The sequence below is a fragment of the Corvus moneduloides genome, chromosome 8 (genome assembly GCF_009650955.1).
Source record: "Corvus moneduloides isolate bCorMon1 chromosome 8, bCorMon1.pri, whole genome shotgun sequence".
Classification (NCBI taxonomy): domain Eukaryota; kingdom Metazoa; phylum Chordata; class Aves; order Passeriformes; family Corvidae; genus Corvus; species Corvus moneduloides.
Window position 1 is genome coordinate 14263823 of NC_045483.1, and position 21462 is coordinate 14285284.

General features: G+C 60.5%; 1 protein-coding gene across 6 annotated transcripts; it reads right to left on the reverse strand.

The window, feature by feature from the left end:
- Positions 1–213: 213 nt before the first annotated feature.
- On the reverse strand, positions 214–13674 carry CRTAC1 (cartilage acidic protein 1). 6 transcript variants are annotated; one of them, XM_032116719.1, is made up of 16 exons: positions 13609–13674; positions 9742–9938; positions 8346–8542; positions 7287–7417; positions 6510–6666; positions 5784–5918; positions 5341–5486; positions 5018–5154; positions 4290–4372; positions 3678–3778; positions 3427–3595; positions 2771–2916; positions 2596–2638; positions 2009–2152; positions 743–868; positions 214–421 (listed from the first exon to the last, which is right to left on the reverse strand). In XM_032116719.1, exons 1-16 carry the CDS (start codon positions 13651–13653, stop codon positions 291–293), a joined length of 2088 nt encoding a protein of 695 aa, XP_031972610.1. In that variant the 5' UTR covers positions 13654–13674; the 3' UTR covers positions 214–290. The 6 variants fall into 6 exon arrangements, with proteins under 6 accessions (XP_031972610.1, XP_031972611.1, XP_031972612.1 ...); XM_032116720.1 differs by having other exon boundaries at positions 9742–9949; XM_032116721.1 differs by lacking the exon at positions 5784–5918.
- Positions 13675–21462: the final 7788 nt, after the last annotated feature.

Consider the following 21462-nt stretch of genomic DNA (forward strand, 5'->3'; position numbering starts at 1 on the left):
TGCCCTGCATCTTCTTGTGTTGGAGAGGTGAGTGGGACAATGCTGTGGGGGCACAGAATCAGGGTGGGCATCCCTTTTCATGCTGGGTTGCACAGAGCCCCACCAAGGTGAGCATGGGGGAAGGGGGATGATGGGCTGGAGGGGGCAGTCTCAGGGAGTAGGGTCAGGCCTGTGTAGCAGTCATGTGGCCCTGGGCCAGGGACACACAAGGAATACAGTGCAGGAAAGGGTTTATTCAGTTGGCACAGTGCTGGGGGGAAGCAGGGAACACCTGGCTGTACCAGAGCAGGCTAATTGGGACGCCAGCAGCGTCCACCAGCACCCAGGGAGAAGCCGTGGTGACAGTGGCAGTGGAAGGAGCCATGGCTGTTGTGGCAGATATGTTCGCAGGGGCCAGGCTGTGCCTGGCACTCATCTATGTCTGGGAAAGAAGGGGAAAACGTCAGAGCTGGGATTGTCTGGCATGGGCAGGGCAAGGGATGGAGAGGACATGAGGGGGGCAGCTCCAGGGCTGGGTGAACCTGGGACACAAAGGCAGGTGATCCTGCCACTGCTTGGTCCCAAGGCTGCTGGGTGGCAGATGTCTCCTTATTCCACCAACTCCTGCACAACCACAGTCTGTCCATCCTTCCCCCCAGCACTAGGGCTGCGAGCACAGCTGGGCACCCCTGAGCATCTCTGCTGCCAGGGCAGCCTGGCAGCACCCCGCAGCGGCAGGTGGCTGGGCACTGCAGGTACTCACCCAGGCACCGGCTGGCAGCCGGATCAAGGGGACGGAAGCCTGGGTAGCAGAGGCAGGTGTGGGCCCCAGGGGTGTTAAGGCAGAGCTGGCTGCAGTTGTGCAAGCCCTGAGCACACTCATCGATGTCTGGTGGTGGGGAAGAGAACAGTACAGCCCTGTTGCTGGGGCGCAGGCAGGGCTGCTTGCTGCACCCCAGCGCCTCCAGAGCTGCACATTTGGCTGAGGCCCCAGTGCAGAGCTGGGCCAGGGCCACCATCATCCTCCAGCCAGCTCCCAGCCCTGGGGTGGGAAGAGCTGGGGCAGGCTGGGGGTGCTCCCCATCCTGGGCTCCTTCCTCATGCAGCCCCAGGGCAGGGTGGGCAGAAGCACAAGCAGAGCCCTGCCCTGCAGAGCTCAGCAGACCAGCTTAATAGATGGGACATAAGTTTATTGGGGGTTCTCTGGGAGGGGGGCTGGAAGACTGTTGGGACTAAGCAGGGTCTGACTCCAAACAGTAGGGTCAATACGTTAAAAAACAGACCAGGAGGGTCCTGCCTGCCCCTGCAGGGCTGGGAAGACCCTCCTCTGCCAGGGCTGGGGAGGTGGTTCCCATCACCGAGGAGGGGGCAGGCAAAGCACGCACGTCACAGGCCAAACCAGCAGGCACATGGTACGGTATTGAGGTGACAGAACAAGCGACCACCAAGGAGGTGCCAGCGTGGCAGGAACAGCACTGGGGCAGTGGGGTGCGGGGGAAGGGGCACTGCCAGGCTGCCCCAGGGCTGCTTTCCCAGAGATGGTGCATGGGACAGCCAGGTCTGTGCCCATCCCACGGCAGGTCACCCCAGTATATCCCAGCTGGCACTTCTAGGGTGGTTCAACATGGACAGAAAGAGAAAAAGAGAGACAGGCAGAGGCCAGCCCATCCTTCTGCCCAGGCTGCTCTGGCACGGGCAGGGATTAAAGTGCATAGAGGCAAAGGCAGAGTCCGAGGACTAGAGGCAGGAGGGCAGTGTGGGGGGGCCCAGGCCAGCTCCCAGTAGAGGGGTATCCCCCGAAAAAGGCCACTTGAGCTGCACAGAGGAGAGAAGGAACAAGAGAGAAAAAGAGAAAGGGAAGGGGAATCAGTGGCAGCTCAGTGGGAGGCACAGATAAACAGACACAGAACCACCTGACAGGTTGCAGGCTGTGGCCTGGCCTTTGTCAGGGGTGCAACAGCATCCCAGGGTGGTGCTTTGGGGTTGATGCCAGCTGGCATGGGGTCAGGGTGTCCCAGCTATCACTCACCCACGCAAGCTGTGCCATCCTCATTTGGCTCAAAGCCCCGGCTGCAGCGCTTGTTGCTGCGGCAGCGGTACCCACCATAGGTGTTGATGCAGATGGGCTTGTCCCGGGGACAGATGAAGGGGAACTCAGTGCACTCATTTGTGTCTGCAAGAGCGTCCTCAGTGTGAGACGTCTGGGCAGGGAGCTCAGGGCTGCCAGCCCATCCAGTTTCCTCCGTATACTGGATAGTCACCCCAGTGGTAGCCATGCATAAACCATGCCTCTGCCCAGGAGGCTCACAGCATGGCCACAGCCACCCTGCTGCATCCCTGCTGCCCCTCCATCGCTCATGGCTGCAGCACAAAGCCTGCCACATGCCAGCCATGCCTCCTGCCCCAGCACTGTGCTCTCACTGCTCCCTGTGACACCATGGTGTCCCTCTGGAGCTGTACTGCTGTCCCATTCCCAGGCCATGCGCCAGGCAGGCAGCTGTACCTGGCACTGAGCCATGTGGCAGGCAGCCACCTCCCAGTCTCAGAGTGTCCCCCAAGGGGCTATGCTACAGCATCCTGGGTACAGGCACACCTGTGCCTCCAGCAGCCACTCACCTACACAGCGTCCATTCTCGTGCTGGGAGAATCCCTGCCCGCACTGCATTTGGGGAGAAGCAGAGACCGCCGGGATGGGGAGGAATCAGCCCTGGGCAGCCACTGAGCCAGCAGAGCCCAGCCCCTTGTTCCTGTCCCCAAAGTCTCGTGCCCTATACCCACACCTAGCCCTCACCTCCAGCGGGGCAGGCATGAGTGGCTCCTCCACATCCAGAGGGTAGGGGATCTCCAGGACAGAGTTGGTCTCACTGCTCGCCACAGCTCGTGACACCACGCGGCCATCCGGCCAAGTCACCTCCAGGCTGCTGGCTTCGTCATGCCCTGCAGGCGGGCAGCCCATCAAAGGGAGGGTCTCCGGGATGGGCAGGGGCTGAAAGGAGGCCAGCGGGGTGGTAGGGATGGGAGGGGCAAAGCCTTCCCTTGCTCCCTGAGCCCAGCTCCAGCTGCTCATGCTGACAGCCCATGCACAAGGATGTACTGAGGGGTGTACACGGGGACAATAGGATGACCTGCCAGTGGGCAGGGGCCCCCCTACAGGCTTGGCTTCTGGATATGCTGCACCAGGGGAGAGTTAAAGGGCAGGGAAAGCCCTAGTGCCTGGGCAAAGCAGCAGGCAGGGGCTGGGGAAGGGGGCAGCTTCCCCTTGCACCACAGCTGCAGTGGCTGGGCACCCTGCCCACAACCTTGCACGGAGCCCGCTAAACCCAGGGTGACAGGCATGGGTGATTACTGTGCTGCATGACACTGGGGCAGCAAACACGGCCCCTGCCCACCCTGGGGAGTGCCAGAGAAGGCTGGGGGTGGAGGCAGCCCCTTGACCCCCTGGCTCACCCAGTCCGAAGTGCGCCACGGGCTCCATCTCGCAGAGATAGCCAGAGCCACCGTCGATGATGCGCAGGTGGGCCCCACTGCGCCGCGTGAACAGCACCACTTTGGCCCCCCGTGCAAAGGCCCCGAAGCGGGTGCGGGGGATGACACGCAGCCAGTTGTTGCTGGTTCCCTGTGAGGGAGGAGGGAGCAGAGAGACTGAGCTGGGAGGGACAGAAGGGATGGGTACAACACAAGGACTCTGCTTCACTCACCTGGGTGCCCCTGAAGATGGAGATTGGCTGTGCCATGGACTCGCCATGGGATAGGATGAGATCCAGCATCCCATCGCCATCGAAATCTGTCACTGCACCTCCTGCAAGGACAGGATCATGCTGTGCCTGGGGCCTGGCCCCATGTCTCCCAGCACCAGACTTTGCCGCTGCTGTGGCCTTCCCCTGGCAACAGCAGCAGTCCCGGCCACGCAGGGACAAAAGGGAAGATGGGGTGACTTCAGTGCAGGAGTAAGGGCCTCTGTGTGGTTGGCATCCTGTAATCAGGTGCAGTGGAGGGGACAGGCAGCGCCTGGAGGGCTGTGGGTGACAGGGAGCTGCCTGACTGCCTCCCAAACGCAGAGCTTGCTTTGAAGAGTGGGCACCCAGGAAGGGGCCCTCAAAGAGTGCATCCCTGGGTACTGGAGGTGGCACTGTTGGCTAGGTACAAGGGGAGGGAGAAAGCATGGGGCCATTCCTGGGTGATGGGAGCTCCAGCCTGCTGGTGGGGAACAGGCAGATAACTCAGCCAGGCGTGGGGCATCCTCAGTCATAGAAGGTGCCAAGCAGTGCTGTGGCAGATGGACTTCCCCTGCCAGAGTGGGGTGGACCCACCTGTGCCCCGTCCCTCAGGCTCCAGTGCATCCCCTGGATTCAGCTCTTCCACGATGGGGTCTGAGTGTTCTCTGCGGATGAGCCTGCCGAGGACACACACAGGCTATTAATGCCAGCTCCTGCAGTCCTCAGAACCTTCCTGGGCATGTCTGTCCCCTCCTGCAGAATCATGGTAGGGGTGGCAGCCCTGGTGGCTATAGGGTGTGGATGAGGGATGTGACTGTCCCCTCCTGCCTGTGGGCACATCCTCACTCCATGCAGGGGCAACAGGAGTTTCATAAGAGCTTCTGGGTGTGAACTGCAGAGTAGCAACACCATCTGTTGCATCCCTCTGGAACCTGGAGATGTCTCCAAAGGACTCCTTGCCAAACCCCTGCCCTCTACCCACCCACAGGTGCAAGCATCAGGTAGACAACCAGCTCCCACCACCCTACACACCAGACAAGGAGGTGCCACACAGAAGTAATGAAGAATTGACCCCCACAATTAACAGGAGCCATGAACGAGCTTCCACAAGGCTGCTAATCAGCGGTGCTGGGGACCCCAGGGGCTGCTGCAGGCACGATCACAGTGACTGGTAATGATGCCAGGAAGGGCTCAGTCACGACGCCTTTTATTAGCTAAGCCCCAGCCGTGGCACTGCTGGAGAGGAGCCCTGCGAGCCTGGCTGTGCTGTGAGGGCTGCTCGACTCCCAGAGCAGGGCGCAGGCTCCCCAGCGGGCTCCTACCGGAACAGGCGGTTGGCGGAGGAGCCGCGGTAAGCGATGTTGTTGAAGAAAACCTCCAGCTCCTGGTCATTGTCGAAGTCGGCTGCGATGACGGTGCGGACGGGGGACGGCATGGAGAACTTGGGGGTGGCGATGTCCTGCATGAGGCAGGGGCATAGCCTGACAACAGGCACAGGAAGCAGGACACCGGGTCCTGCTTTCATACTTCGGGTCCCCTCCTAACAGGGAAGTGGGGCTCAAAGGCAACTCAGAGTGAAGGCAGCCCCCCTGGCCGAGGTGGCTCAGTGACAGAGCCATCAGTGCGGGGGGGTCCCAGCCCTCACCCGGAATCGGACACGCCCAGGAGCTCCACTCTGCAGGTAGAGGCGGTGCGGCCCGTTCCAGTTGCCATACACGATGTCCACTCGGCCGTCGCGGTTGAAGTCAGCCAGCGCCACACCGCGTCCGTGCTGGTAGGGGTCATCCAGCCCTGGGGAACCACAAGGGGACAGGGGGAGACGGGAACCCCTCCCTGCCTCCTTGTCCCCAGCACACCTCCTAGGATGTGCTGCATCGTCCCCAACAGGTCCTCCACGCGCAGGGTTGCATCCCTGCGCTGATGGATGCCCCGATGCATCTCAGTCACTGAACAGCGGTCAGTGGGGCTCTGGGTCCCTAGGGCTGTCCCTCCCCCCTGCACTCGTCCAGTGCAGGCAGGGACAGGCAGAGCCAGCCCTGCTTTGAGGTCCCCAGCGTCTGGGTATTCCCCCCAGCTTCCCCTACTCACCCACAGCAGCTGCCACGTCCCTGTATGTCCCGTCCCCCCAGTTGTGGAAGAGGAAATTGGGGCTGTTCTCGTTACCACAGAATATGTCAGAGGCACTGTCGCTCAGGATGGGGCCCACGGCCACCCCACGGCCTCCTGGGGACAGCAGCCCAGGGTGAGGAGACAGCTGCCCCACGGGAGTTTGTGCTCCCCATGTTCCCTCAATGCTGCCCACCTGGTGCTTTGAAGCACCCTCCCCCCCGCACCCCCGCGGTGTCCCATCCTTGCCCACCTCCAATCCCTCTCATCAGGAGCTAATTGGGCCTGGCAGCCGCTTGTGTCACTCTCAACCCTAATCACTGCCATCGCCATGGTGACAACACTCCTAATTAGTGACAATTTACCGCTGGGGCGCGCAGCGGTCCCCGCGGTGGTGGGGCAGCATGGGGCGCAGGCGGGCCCCTTCTCCCCCACGCCTACGTTCCCAAACCCCGCTGCCTGCCCTGTGGATGCTGTGAGCTCTGGAGGGATCAGCCCCTGTGATGGGGGGCACAGGGGTCCTGCCAGGCGTGCATCCCATGGTCCTGGTCCCTTCCACGGGCCGTGGGGCTGCCACTAGATGGGGCAGTCAGGCAGCCCAACGCGTGGCACGGACCTCCGGCTGCACTGCCCTGCCACAGCGGGGTCTCACGCTCGTCCTGCCCTGCAGCGCCCCGTCCCCTCCGCAGGGCCACAGCAGCCAGGTACCTGTGTACTTGCTGACGCCAGCCTGGGCGGCCACATCCACCAGCACCACGACACCACGGGCAGGGTCACTGGCAGCCACATCCATCTCAATCAGGGCATGGGGGCCCACGTTGCCGCTGGCATAGTTGGCGATGTAGATGGAGTACCTGCCGGAGCCCTGCAGCCGGCAGCACCGCCTCAGCACCCACCCACCCACAACTCATCTCCACGGGGACCACAGGATGCCTGCCGTGAATGCTCTTATTGCTCCGTGGGAGCAGGCACTGCTACTGTGTCCTGAGCAAGAGCTCTGCAAAGCCCATGGCAAGAAGCATCCCGGGAGCAGGGATGTGCCCCATTGCCTCCAGGAGCTCTCTGGTCACAGTGCTGGCACGGGGCTCGTTATGCCCCCTCCCTGCATCCCCGGTGTGCCAGGTCCTCCCAGTCTCCACCACCCCCTTTGTCCCGTGCAGTAGCTGCACCCTGATTTAGCGATAATCATTTGGAAACAAACCGCTGGAGGAGGAGGACGAAGAAAGAACAGGTGACAGGAACATAAATCACCCCGACAGGCACGTTTATCAGCTGGTGGCAACCATGCGGACAGGCATCCACAGTCTCTACAGCTGGGGGGGTTGCCAGCCCTGACAGTCAACGGGCAGCTGGGGGCACCCCTAGCCCGAGCCGGGGTTGGGCTGGGATGGGCAAGGGGAGCGGGCCCCCAGGACGCCACTGGAGGGGCACTGGGAGTGGGAAGGGGGCAGAGATGCCCGTGTAAGCAGAGCCCTGCCTGCTCACCGTCCGGTCCACGCAGGCGACGGAACGCCCGGCAAAGCGGCTGGCCACGTCCCGGTTCACCTCGTCACTCAGGATGTCCTCCCAGCGCCCATTGCGGAGCTTGAAGAGCTTATCTGTGTAGGTGGCCATGCCTGGAGGAGGGGGCACAGGTCAGTGGGCCCCAGCACCCCACCTCCTCCCTGCTTTGCAGCAAGAGAGGCTGTGAAAAAGGTACCCTTTTTCCAGACCATCCCAAATATCTGCTGTTCCTGCAGCCCCCTACAGTGCCATAGGGCTGGGTGGGTGCTGCTCCAAGAGCCCCATGACCCTTAAGGGCCACTGGGAGACATACAGAAGAATCAACTCATTAAGTTAAAATACATTCCAATGGGGCACAGCCCCGTAGATCATCCCCAGGAAGGTAAAAAAAAAAAAAAAATTAAAGAAGAAATCGATTCAGTGGCAGGCACAGTCAGCGAGCTACACTGCTCCTGACAGCGCCAATGGCAGAGCCTGATTTAGGGACAGGTGTGCCAGCAGCCACCGCCAGCCCGGGTAATTAGGAGCACCAGGAAGACAGATCTGCTACCTGGAGGTCAGGGACACAGGGCAAAACTGGACTGGAGCACCAAGCCAGGGAGCTCTGGGGATTCCCAGGGCCAGACTGGAGCACGTAAGTCTTGCTCCCACTACAGGCACGCCAGGAGCAGGGACAGCACTAGAGGGGCAGGCTTAGACCTGACTTGGTCCAGCAGGCACAGGAGAGCCATGAGATCAAAGGGCACAACAGCTGCACAGCTGGGATTTACAGTGCAGGGTCCCCAAGGCAGGACAGCCCTGGGGGTGGAAGGGAATCTTCTGTCCCACTTGGGGTGCTGTGAAAAGAGCGATGGGCAGCTGGAAGTGCTGACTCAGTGGCTGGCTGGGCTCAGTGTCCCACCCGTGCTGCCATCAATCAATGGAGCCACTCAACTGAGAAATTAACTCCAGCCCGCACACATCCCTCACACACCGAAGGTCGTGGGCAGCCATGCCGGGGGCTCCCCCCGAGCCTGGGGCTCGGCTGCCAGCAGGGCTCACCAGAGAAGGCATTGTTGGTGTTGAGGAAGTAGATCTCCTCACGGCCATCACCATCGATGTCACAGGCTGTGACCCCAATGGCGTTGCCCTGCCGGTCCCGCAGTGCGTAGTACGGGGAGCCGCGCTCATCCTCCGCCACGTTCACCAGCCGCCCCTGTGCCTTGTCATACTTGAGCACCAGGTTGGGGCCATTGTACCTGTGAATGTCAGCAGGGGTATTGGCTTCCCAAGGCTTGGGGACAGAATGAAAGCCCTTGTCTCATCCCTGGGGGCACATTAGCTGTGATACTGGATTTTCCCCATGATGGACACTGCAGAGACCTGCACAGTCCATGGCGGTCAAGGACCCTGTCAAGCATCCCATGTCTGGCAACAGCAGGGCAGCTGTGGGGGGCCAGGCAGATAGCAGTACAGGATGGGGTGCAGGTCCCTGCTCGCAGAGCTTTCCCAGGGCAAGGAAACCAGCATGCAAGACAAATCTGCTCAGCATGGTGCGTCCCGCTGGCTCCTCGCCCGCTCCTGCCCAATGCACCAGTAAACAAGTTATACAACATGCACCACAACTGCTTACAAAACCCCAGCTGCCTTCTTGACTCAGCACAGCTGGGAGTGGTGGCCCAGACCTCTCCAGGGTTCCCAGTGCTGCCCATGTTTTCCTGCCTCAGTGATGCTGAGAGCAGCAGCAGCAGACTGACTGCCTGCCACTGTAGTGCCTCCATCCAGCTGGATGGCATCTGTGAGGGTAAAAAACACTCTCCAGGTGGGCACACCTGTGTGTGCAAGCCTCCTTAGGAGTGAGGATGGTGGTATGTACACAGACACCCTGCAGTAACAGCTCACAGCAGTGCTAGCACACACTCAGAACTTGCACCATGGTCCCTGCTCTTCCTGACCAGGGTTGGACCGGCTGGCAGCAGCTGCTTTGTGTCCAGCTCCACTTGGGCACTGGCAGCACAGCACATGGCTCCCTGCTTCCCTGGCTCCTGCCAGCCCTTCCCAGCCATCACTCCAATAAAGGACTATAAAAAACCTCCAGCCAATTAACTGAATCTCCGGAGAGCGCTGAGTCCTGTCAGCAGAGCTGAGATGGCTTGGGGACACGCTGGCTGTGCACTGCAGGGAGGACCCCGGCTGCTGGGCAGCTGCCACCGCCCCACAGAGCAGGGACTGATGGGGGCACTCACGTGGTCCTACACAAGCACTCAGCTGGCATCGACACCCTGGTGGGCGCACACACACACACAGAGTCACTAGTGGGTGCATGCAGACCCTAACCCACCCACCTTTGTGCACAACCCCCCCACAGCTGGCCACAAGACCACAGAGGAGGGAGGAATTCCTGTCCCTGCAGGGCCACCAGTCCTGCTGCCACTGAGGCATGAGGTGCACCACTCACCCTGCCACCACAATCTCGAAGTCACCATCGGCATCCAGGTCAGTGACAGCCACGCCATAGTTGAGCTGTGTGGGATTGCTGTCATAGTCAGGCGGGAGAAGGCGGTGGGTGACGGCTGCAAACATGGGCTCGCTGCGCTGGGAGCCCTCGCAGAGCCAGGCCAGGGACAGCAGGCACAACGCCAGCATCCTGGACACCTGGGAGAGACCTACAGCCCATCAGTGCCAGGAGGAGACTCTGCTCCACGATGCCCAAGCAGCCCCACTGTCCTTGCATCGGAGACTCTCTCTTTGCACTCCTTGCCAGAGCACCCCAGCCTGCACCACACCACCTGGCCCTTGGGCACTGTCACTCTGGCATCCCCATGCATGGACTGTCCTGGGTGCTGTTCACCCTTGGGACAAGATCACACTCCAGTGAGCTGGGGCTGAGCAGCAGCCCAACCTTGGGAGCCCATCCCATTAGAGGGACTGGGGAGGCAGCAGGAGCGCTGTGGGGGGCTGACAAAGCTGGGCTCAGGCCCAGCTCGCTCTGCCCTAAGGGGCCACAGGCATCCAAGGTCCTGGTAAGTCAAAATGTCAATCACTGCTCCCTTGGCAGGATCAGAGGAAGAAGGCATTCACTGGCCTGAGGAGCTTGTCTTCTTGACAATTGGTCTTCCAGAGCTGGGGAAGTCCACAGGGAGAACATGGGGATACTTTAACCAGGTTACTCCCATGTGCCTCAGTTTCCCCATTCTGCTGGAACTGCTCCTCCCAGCGTCTGTGCAGGGTGAGCTCCTTCCAGCCAGGCCAGGGAAGGCTTCTGCAAAGGGATGCAGCCATGAGAAGATGCTGAGAGGAACAGGAGACTGGGAGGAGAGGCTCATTTAACCTGGACTGCGGAGGACAGCGTCTGCCAGCACTGCTGGCAAGGCTGCAGAGATTTTGGAGCTGGCTCTGACCTGGCTGTAGCACAGGTGATGAGCAAGATGGCACTCAGTAGGGCTACCCCTCATCCCAAGCCAGGCAGTCGCCTCCAGAGGGGAAGAGCCCAGAAATGAGCTGTGTCCCCAGGCTATGGGCATGAACCCACATGCCTGCGCTCCAACTGGGAGAAAAAGTAGCCTGGCCCGCTCTTGCAAACTGGAGGGATGGCTGGGGCACCTGGCCTGCAAGGGGACAGTGCTTCGTGTTACAGTGCCACCTCCCTGGGCAGGACTGCCCTCCCCAACCAGAAACAGACCCCCTGTACAGGAGTGAATGACCCCACGCTTTTGGACTCTGACAGCAAGCCAGGGAAGCTGTGGCAGCTGTGTGGTACCACATGCCCAGCTTGGAGAGTGGAAGGTGCCCAAGATTTAGATCCTGGCAGACTGACTGAGTTGTGAACAACCTGCTGCTGCCTCCCCTGGGGATGGGAATGGTCCCAAGGCTCTCTGGGGGCTAGGATTCCCCTACCACAACTAAATAGCTTCCAGACCCATGTGGCTGGGCAGGAAGGGGCTGTTCTCCTCTGCAGAGGAAACCTTAACCCTCCTGCCCACAACGCCCAGAGCCCTGTATTCCATTGCACCATTGATCCCTTTCCTATCTGACCCCATCTGTACCCCAAGCACAGCTTCAGGGGGTGACGTGTGTGTGTCCCCAGCTCTACCCTGTGCTGCTCCTATTCTCTTCCTGTCCGCATTACCCTCCCATACTGTCTGGAGCAGCTCTTGAGGGGCAGGAGCATGGATCTTTCCCTGGTGCAGGGGTCTCATTCAAGACACATGTGATGGGGACGGGGTTGATTAGGTTGTTCAGGGATTGGAAAGTCCCTGGCTGTCACTCTGCAGTGCCAGACAGTGAAGGAAGGGGAGCCTTAGCCACAGCCCCACTCTGGGCATGCCAAAATGAGCATGGGGGAGAGCCACTGACGTTGTGGACATATGGGTTCAGGGCTGCCACATGAGCCCCTGGCTGCAGAGCAGTGCTGCCTCACTTGCAGCTGCAGCCAGGCAATGGGTGGCTGTCCCCAGGCCATTGACAGGGCTCCCTGCCTTTCCCCACTCCAGCTCCCACTCCCCAGAGCCTGGACTGTTACCCAGGTACCCCCCCTGCCTCATCCAGCTGCAGCTGAAATCCCTCCAAGTTGGATGGAGCTTTTCCAGGAGGAAACAATATTCCTGATTGGAGACAAAAGGCTTTTCCCAGTGGATCTGGTGCTTGGTGCCATGGGGAAGAGATGTCTAGTCTAGAGCCAGGACATTTTGGGAAGGGGAAGGGAGGGAGACTCAGGCTCTGCATGTCAGATGCAGAAAGGCCTCATCATTCCCAGCATGCTGTTGATAGAACCACAGTCCCAGCATGAAGCTTCACCTGAGGTTTGGGGCTGTGGGGTTCTGTCTGTATGCAGGGCAGACCTCAGTCTATCCTGTTCCAACAGAGTCATGTCCTGGCTTGTGTTGTGGCATCTGGTGGCAAGGTCACCCCAGGGTGCTTCCTCAGTATGGCTAGTGACACAAAGCCAAGGTGCCAAGCAGGGGCAGAGGCACTGGGAGGATGTCACAGGCACCCATGCAGGGTGCAGCCAGGCAGCACAGGGGGAGGGTGCTGGCCCCATGGCAGGGATGCAGAACGTAGGGTTCATCTGACCCCATGCATTGCCATGACTGAGAGTGCCCCAGTGGGGAGGGTGGGATGGGACTGGAAAGGGAGCCATGGGACAGGCAGGCAATTGTGCCCAGACCCCTCACCACAAGTGATGCTGTCCCCAGACCTCCTCATTGTACACACATGGACATCCCCAGCCCCTAGTCTACATCATGGGGAAGGTGGGTGCTAGTTCCCTTTGTGGCCACCCCATCCCACACATCACCGTGACATTGCTGCCCTCCACACCACGCACCCCAGTGATGTCATGCTCCACCACTGCAGCAACATCCCACCACGGGCCGCAGTCACCTCCAGCACCTCTACGACATTTCTTGACATCCTGCAGCGAGGGCCTCACTGCACCCCAAATGCACCCCAAAGTGGTGACAACATGGTGACATCACAGCACCTCATGCCACCATGTTGGATGTGCCCCAATAACATCATATTCTCATTCCTGCTATTCCCAGGCTGCCACAGCTGTACCTGCCAGGGCAGAGGACAGGCAGAGATGTCCCACACAGCCCTCTTCCACAGCAGCTGGCCTGCCCAGAATACCAGCAGTGCCCCTCCACAGCACCTCAGTCCCAAGCAGCCCAGACCCTGCAGTGCCTCTGCTCCAGCCAAAGCCCATGAGCCTGGGTCCTGCTGCGACGTCTGCTCGCTGCTGCGAGCCTGTCCCTCCTATGCAGGACTCCTCAGTGCTGGACCTGGCAGCCAGCAGCAGCTAATGCAGTGTGGAGATGAGCAGTCACCTTAGCCTCTGAGCTCACCCCAAAGGGACACCAGGTCCTTGGGGGGCTCAGGCCCAGCAGCACACAGCCAGCCCCTTCTCACACAGGCAGGTACATGGCTGGACCCCTCTGCCCCCTGCTCCTCCATGGGCTCAGCCACGACCAAGCACAAGTGCCGCTACAAAGAGGGGCCGTCCCTCGCTGCTCACCGCCCTGCTGCCCCTGCCAGCGCTCCCCAGTCCCAGCACACACCTCCCATCACTGCACAGCCTTTTGAGCACGGTCCTCCCCAGCCCAGCATCCCTCCATCCCCATCTCATCCTTCTTCCCGTTCCCTCCCAGCTCACTACCCCGCATCCCTTCTACGCCACGGGGACAGGCTACGTGCCCGCGGTCCCGCTCCGCCCTCCACCAACTTCTCCCCGGGCCGGTGACCGCGCCGGAGTTGAGAGCCGCCCCTCCCCGCTCCGGAGTCCCCGGGAAACTTCGCGGAGCAGCAAAACCACACCGCTACTCACGGGCCAGGGGGGCCGCCCGGCGCCCCCACGGCGGCGGGAGCGCATCCCGCACCGCCGCCTCGCCGCCCGCCGCGCCTCCCGCCTCCGGCAGCGCCTCTCCCGGCTCCCGACGGGGCCGGTCCGGCCGCGCGGCGCCTTAAGAAGGGGCGGCGGCGGCGGCGGCGAGCGGGGCGGGGGGCGCCGCTGCCAATGGGGAGCGCGGGGTGGGGCCGCCCGCCGCCAGGTCCGGCCCCGCGGTGCTGCGGGGGGGCACCGGGGAGCATCGCCCCGGGCACCGGGCCCGCCAGCGGTGCGGGGCTCCGGGAGGAGGGGGGTGTCCTGGGACGCCGGAGCCGCCGCCGGGAGTGTGTCCCCGCTCGCTGCGGTCACTCCGGGGGTGCTGGGTGGGGAGAAGTCGGGACATGGCTGGATACGGCTCCCCAACTCCTGTAAGGGCAGCCGGCGTGATGGACCGAGCAGAGCCAGGGACCTGACCCGGCCTGGGGGCGGCGGGGGTCGGGCACAGGAGGAGGAAAGAGAACGGAGCTGGGCACCCCCCTGGTGCAATACTATTTCATTGTAAGGGCAAGGGAGAACAGTTTTAAACTAAAAGAGAGGCGATTTGGATTAGATGTTAGAAGGAAATTATTCACAGTGACAATGATGAGGCACAGGAACAGGTTGTTCAGAGAAGTTTTGGGTGCCCCATCCCTCAGTGTTCAAGGCCAGGCTAGATGGGGCCATGGGTTACGTGATCTAGTAGGCAGCATCCCTGCCCATGGCAAGGGGATTGGAACTAGATGATCTTTGAAGTCCCTTCCATCCCAAGCCATTCTATTGTTCTATGAATCTAACACTCAGCCACTCCCCGAGGGGTCAGCACCTGCCTGTGCCATCACTGTGCAGGTCACCACCTCTCTCTGCAGGGACCCCAGCAGTGGCTGTGCCCTGGCAGCCAGCCTGAGCTCCAAGAAAGGCCCCATTTTAGGTCATGCAAGGCACTGACTTGCCCAAAATCTTGTAGCCCGTGGATGCCTGAGGCAGGATCACATTTATGCAAGCCAGCCTTCCCCAACATGTTCTCCTGAAGGGTTGGGCACAGAGCTCTCAGTGTGACTCTGGAAGCACAAAGCGGCTGTGGCAAGGACTGGGATAGCACTGACAGGGCACAAGGCTACCAGGTCACCCCAGTGTAGCACGTTCACAGATGCCCCAGCATGGAGTCTGGGGCTGAGGCCACTGTGAGAGACAGCAGGAGAGACATGCTGGAAGACAGCAGGAACTACAGAAACTCATGCCATTTGGGCTGCTTCAAGTGGCTAATCACCTCCTCTGCTAAAGCCCTTATTTCTCATTGAACATGTCTGGCTACAGCTTCTGCCTGTTGCTCCTGGTCCTTCTCTCCCTGCTGGATTTCAGAGCTCTCCAGTCACACTGATTGTTTCCCACAAAGGTGCTTCCATACGGCCATCAAATATCCCTTTATTTCATTTCTGATGACTCCCTCTTGAGAGGTGCCTGGCTGAGCACCAGGCTTGCTGCGTGGCTGCCTGCTGCAGGGTTCTCACAGCCAGGATGTTGGTATCCAGGCACAGGGAACCTTCTATGGGGCACTGCCATGGGGCAGGAACCACACCTGCTCTCTGCATTTGCCATGGTAAGCCACGATGCCAAGCAAACCCACCAGACTGGGATGTCAGTGTGACTGCCACACATGCGCAATGCTGCACTCGTGTGCCCCTGCACACCCCAGCGCTGTGGGTGTGCTCTGCCTTCCGGTGTCCACAGCCCCAGTGCCTGGCTGCAACCTTGCACGAGTGCGTGTGCACTCAGGGTGAGCACCCGTGCTGCCGAGCTGCTTGCTCATCCCAGGTTTGGTAACCACCTGGATAATTATTTGTACAAACTGCAAGCCGGCTCCCAATGCCCTCCCCGCGACTGGCAGGTACAGAACACACACGTGCCGGCAGGAAGCCAGCTCGAGCATGCCAAGACTGTGAATGGCACTGGGCACACTGGCTCCCTGGGGCTCTATACCCAGCGTGCCAGCACAGCACAGTGGGGCTTGGCTCTGGCCCTGAGCACATGCACACGCAGGCAGGGCTGCCGGCCTGCCAGCACAGCGTGCACGTGCAGCCGTAGAGCCGTGCGTGTGCATCGGTGTTTGCATGATGGGCACAGCTGGGCATGCAGGGCTGTACATGCACGCACGGCTCCGCAGGTGCACGCACCGTGTCCACAGGGGTGTGCTCACCCCACGGCTCCCCGTGAGCACACACGTGCTGTGTGCCAGCAGGACACACGTGCCGAGAGGGCCTTGCACGCTGCAGCCCCCAGCCACTGCCACCAGCACCCAGTGGGGTGATTTTCCACTCATGGGACTGCAAGGTGTTCCCCAATACCTGCTGCTGGAGCTTCTCAGCACCCTTCTCATGGATGCTGCCACCTTGCTGGCTAGGATATTTTTTGGGGGGAGAACAGCAGCCAGCAGGCACCTTGGCACAACAACTGCCATGGCCGTAAGGCACAGCCTTGCATCAGTCCCTGGGCTCTGTGCTGGCCTAGATGTCTCCATCCCACCCCTCTACTTGCAGCTGCGTGGGGGACATAGTGGGGCAAACACCTTGGGGTGGGACACAGCTCTGTGCAAGGAGCTACAGAGGGAAGCACAGAGCATCAGTGAGATGAGCTGGGATGCATGAGAACATTCGCAGGGATATTTGCAGGGCAGTGAGGTAGGGCGCAGGCGTTGGGGCATAGGGAGCCTGGCAGTGTGGTGCACGGAGGGGGTGGGATGTGCAGGGAATGGTGGCGCGGTGATGGGGACAATGCACAGGAAATTAGAGCGAGCAGCAGCCAGACACGCTGCGGGGGGAAGGGAGATGCTGCGCTCCACTGAGGGCTGCACGAAGGCGGGGGAGGCTCTTCTGCTGAGCTGGGGGCAGCATGAGCACCAGCCACCTCTTTGCACATCTGGGACTGCCCTTTCCCATCCCCAGGACTAAGATGTCCCAGTTTGCTCTGGTCTTTGCTCCTGGGGCCCCATCCATGCCAACCCAGCTCCCAGGGAATGGGGACCCTCTGAAAGCTAGCAGCCCTGACGCTTGGTGACCCTCTGCCTGGTGGCTCATCTGCCACCCTAGCCTCTCTCTGGGGAGAAGGCAGCAGGATGCTGGGGAGAAGTCTGCCCCTTGCTTGCATTGCAATGGGCAGAGGGGTGGCACAGGGCTGTTAACTGGTACTCCCAAGCAGAGCAAGCCTGTGTGGTGGCAGTGCCAGATGACCCCCATGGCTCTTGCAGGGACAGTACCGCTCTGGGAGCACGACAGGAATCCACCCAGGATCAGCTGGATTCATAGAGCACCCATCCAGCAAATGTCCTCTCCAGCAAATTCCAGCTGGTGCAATACAAACAGGGTGCAGGTGAGCACAGGAATGCTGACTGAAGGCAGTAACCTCCAGGATACTTCACTGGAGCCGTCATTCTCCTTTCTAGAGCATTATGAGGGCCAGACACTGGTGCACAGCCTGGCGGGTGCACAGCACACACACACGCACACTGCCAGCACACTCACAAGCACCTACACACACATACACAACAGTCTGTGTGCAGCCACCCCATCTGCTCGTGTGAGCACTCAGCGTGCCACCCAGATGTGCATGCAGACCATGCACACACACACCTGCACTCACACATGCATACCCCCCATCAGGTACCCCTGCTGCTTTTTGACACAAGCAGAGGGCACATGCTGCCACCACAACACACTGCGGGATCCCTCAGCTGCCAAGCCGAGCCTGGCTCTTGCCTGGCACTGCTTTTTTCTCTGGAGGGGCTGTGCTGGGACATCCCTGCTCCGAGGGTCTAATTTCCACCGTAAATGTATTCATGGATAATTTATCCCCAGTTGTTCCTGTGCTAATGTTGTCTTTTAGCTGAAATAGCTCTCCTCCTCTCTGGCGTTCACCCTGCTGATGTATTTATAGTGAGCACTCCGTTTCCCCACAGCCTGCGCTGTGCTGGGCATGAGTCGCTGTCCTCCCTTCACGGGTCTCCCGGGCTCTGCCTCCCTTGGCAGCTCCATGACACCTCTGAGCCTCTTCCAGGCTGATTCCAGCACAGGCAGGTCCCCTGAAGCCCATGCAGGGATGTAAGCAAGTGCCCAGTCCTGGCAGAAATGCCTTCCTGGTTCCTCCAAGGATCGCTTTTGCCTCTCCCATTCTGCATGCCCATTGTGCTGTGGCTCACAGTGATGGACGCCCACGCTCAGATGGCTGCTCGCTTCATCACTCTTCTCCCTGCTGTCCCCTCCCTGTCATTGTCCCGCAGTGTCTGATTTCCTGTCTTGCCCACAGACCTCCTCTCTCTCTGGTCCTGCACCCCAGACCACCACACTGCTCCCGTGTCCCCTGGACACCTCTCAGCGTGGGGGTCCCTTCGTGCCGCGGCTGGCAGTGACCTGGCGACTGTCACTCCTCCCAGCGGCTCCCTTGAGCTTTTGCCTCCCAGCGCCCTTCCCCAGTTCTCTTCTCCTGCCAGCAGGAGTCCCTCTCAGGTGAACCCTGGGAAGGCATTACCATCGCAGAGGTCAGATTGACCCCAAAATTTGTTTAATCTAGTCTTCCAGTCCTCTTTCTCACAGGTTTCCTGCACCCTTGGCAGCAGCAGGGTGTGAATGCTGAACTCCAGACACTGCTCACCCAGGGGGGCTCCGGGGGTGCTCAGCGCCTGCCCTGGGACCCCCAGCCCTGCAGCTCTCTCACAGCCTAGCCCCTGTCTTTGCACAGCCTCCCTGGACCCTGCGCGGTCCCCAGCCTCTCCTGTCACCGTGCACAGTGCCCCCGGGTCCTCGCTTGGACTCTTCCTGTCGCCGGGACATCATTAGAAATGTTAATTATTTATTATCACTAAAAGCCCTTTTTGCTGCATTGCTGTTCTCTGCCTATCTCTCTGCCCCGTGCTGCCTGTAACCGGATCCGCCTGTGCTTACCTCCTGCCTCGCAGTCCCTGTCCCTGCTTTCTCTCTTACCTGCTGGGACACAGGGTGGGGGAGTGAGAGCATTCCACTACCCCCCTGCAGGACGTGGCCCTATGGGACGAGCTGGACTTGTCCCCCTGGGATCCCAGAGCCATGTCTGGTATGGAGATGTACCAACACCAGTGCCCAGCCCGGGGACTGCCCTGTCCAATGCCAGGAGAGGTGACAGGAGGACAGAGGAAGGACCTGGCTGGTGCTGCAATGGAGCCAGGAACCATCAGCTCTTCCCAGCCAAGGGCAATGATGTCCCTCCCCAGCAGCACTGGGATGGGGCTCCCTGGCCAAGCTCAGCAGGGTGGAGGCATCGGACTGTGCTACAGCCCTCCCAGGCAGCATCCCTGTCTGGGAAAGAGCAAACAGGCTGCAGGGGAACCTGGGGTGCTGCTGGCAGCCAGCTGGGGCTGGCAGGACACATGGGGCTGGCAGGACACACTTGGGGCAGCCAGCTGCTTCAGAGAAGCCATGCAGCTGCAAGGAGGCAGGGGAATGCCCAGCCTGCACAGCTCAGCCTCCTCTGCCAGGGCTCCTGAAAGATTTATCAGCTCCAAGTGGATCCCATTGATGAATCAATTAAAGTTTATCAAAAGCAGTGGAGTTCCTTCCCATGGGGCTGGGCTGGCACTGGATGCAGCAGCACTGCCACAGCCAGCGCTGGGTGAGATTGGGAGTTGCTTCAGGTTGCAACATCTCTGAACACAGTCTGCTGGGCAGAAATCACCTGCTGGCAGCATCTGTGCCTACTAGAGTCAGCCACGGCACCCTGATACCTTCTAGGGACTGTGGCAGAACGGGCCATGACGGAGCAGGCTGTGACAGTGCCAAAAGGAGCCAATTCGAGTCGACATAAAAGCTGGATCCCTCACAAGAGGTTTCTCCTTCATATTCCCCCAATCTCCAAAAGGAGCCAGGCTATCCAGGTTAGCAAGCTCCCCAGCCCCGGGGCTGTCTCTCCCTGCCGCTGCACAGTCCTGCTCAGAGTGCTGGAAGCAAGGCAACAGCGGGAAGGAGCCTACAGTGATAGCTGTGGGAGAGACACTGGGGGATGGCTCCCGCGGGAGCGCAGGGAGGAGCACCCAGGCCGCTCCCGGAGCGGTATTGACTCCTGCAGCACAAGCACTGCCTTCTGTGCCTATTCATTGTCGATGTGCAGGAGAACAAGGAGCAAGAGAACCTGGCTCCCCCCTCCACAGCCAGCCCGCACTCCTAGGGCCGTACCGCTTCCCTGCCCGCCAGCCGCCGGCAGCACCGGTGTCTGCCCGCACCACCGCCTGCTTCCCTGCATTATACAGCACTGTCACGAGCCGCCGAGTCCCCAGGTGTTTGGTGCAATAATGCAAAGCAGATCTAATCCACCCCAGCCCCAAGCTCTCTGCAGTCCCCTCCCCACAGGCTGAGTGTGTTCCCTGGCCAGGCACAGGAGAGAGACCCAGGACTGTGAGCACTCTGGGTGCCTCTGGCACAATGGAGCTGACAGGCAATTCCCCTGTTGTTCCTGCACACCCCTTGCAGTTCCCTAGAGCTTTTCTCTGCCAAAAGCACTCTGTAAGCATTTGCTCCGCAGCAATAAATCAGTGGGATGCTCACACAAGCACGGGCCGGCCCTGTGCTCTCTGGGACCAGGTGCTTGAGGCAATGCTCAGCCCCAGAATGTGATTCATTCATTTCCTGTTTGTCCACAGCTTGGTGGGGTTCCAGGTGGCAGTCCTCTGAACTTCTTGGGTTGTCTGGGTCTTTTAGGACCAGAGCAGAGCAGCCAGGGAACCCTCTGCACCCATGTGCGGTCCCAGAGGGCCCCCAGGACTGGCTGGAGTCTGACAGTCTGCTGGGTGCAACAGCCTTGGTTGTGGACAAGGTGGTTCCCCGTCCCTGGACCATGCCTGGTCATCCATGTTCCTCCTGCTCAAACCCTGGCAAGGAGCCAGGGAGGAGCAGCCAAAACCCCTGTCCCCTCTGACACCCCCATGAGTATGTTGAACCAGCAAGTTCTCAGCTCCGTGAGAGCCCTGGGAGTCATAGGAGTTGACAGGCTCTCTGGTGGCTGTGAGGAGGCTCCAGGGCTCACAGAGAAAAGGCTGGTGAGGGAGAGCTGAGGTCACCCCATGCACTCCTTCCTTCCCATCCCAAGGGCGAGGGCTCAAGCCAGTGCAGGATGCTGTGCAAACAGGGACTGGATGCACAGCTCACTCGAGATCAGTGACAGATCTGGGACTGCCAACAGCTCCTTTCTCTCCCACACTGCTCCTTTCAGCCTGTGCCTCCCCATGGCCCCAGCTGATGCAGCTGCAGATGAACAGACAAGGAGAGCCAGGCAGCAACTCCCAGCTTGCTCTGCTGTCCCCCGGGAGGCACAGACATGGTAGCTTTAGATCAACACTCTTCAGAAGCAAGAACAATCCCAGCTATCAGCAGAGAGCGGCTGGCTGGCTCCCGGCATGCGCTCCCACGGGGTACACGACATGGGCAGGGGGATTTTGGACCGAGGTACTGGGACCACTAATGCAGAGCCATGAGATACTGCAGCTCCCACCAGCACTGAGCTGAGTGCCTGGGGCATGGCTGCACTGGGGGCAGACCAGGCAGCAACAGTTGACCCCCTGTCCCAAAACTGGGAGCAGTGGGAGCTCAGTGCCACCCTGCTCTGTGCAGAACTAGAGTCAGCCTTTAGAGCGTGGGATCTCCATGCCTAGGAAGAGTCCCAGGACACCCCAGGACACTCCAGCCCAGAAGAAGCTGAGCCATGGTCAAACCACACCCTACAGTACCATTCTGGGGTACCTGACCTGAGGGACTGGTTCAGGTGGGATGCCCTGACCCATCTTCCCTTTCCTGGGGAGAA

What these genes read in the sequence shown, in the direction of transcription:
- CRTAC1 (XM_032116719.1), bottom strand. Translation starts at nt 13,653, where the DNA reads ATGCGCTCCCGCCGCCGTGGGGGCGCCGGGCGGCCCCCCTGGCCC. An exon ending in TTCGAGATTGTGGTGGCAGG is followed by an intron (nt 8,543 to 9,741) that starts GTGAGTGGTGCA and finishes TGACATTCACAG; the next exon opens with GTACAATGGCCCCAACCTGG. An exon ending in TCATGCCTGCCCCGCTGGAG is followed by an intron (nt 2,639 to 2,770) that starts GTGAGGGCTAGG and finishes CCCCAAATGCAG; the next exon opens with TGCGGGCAGGGATTCTCCCA.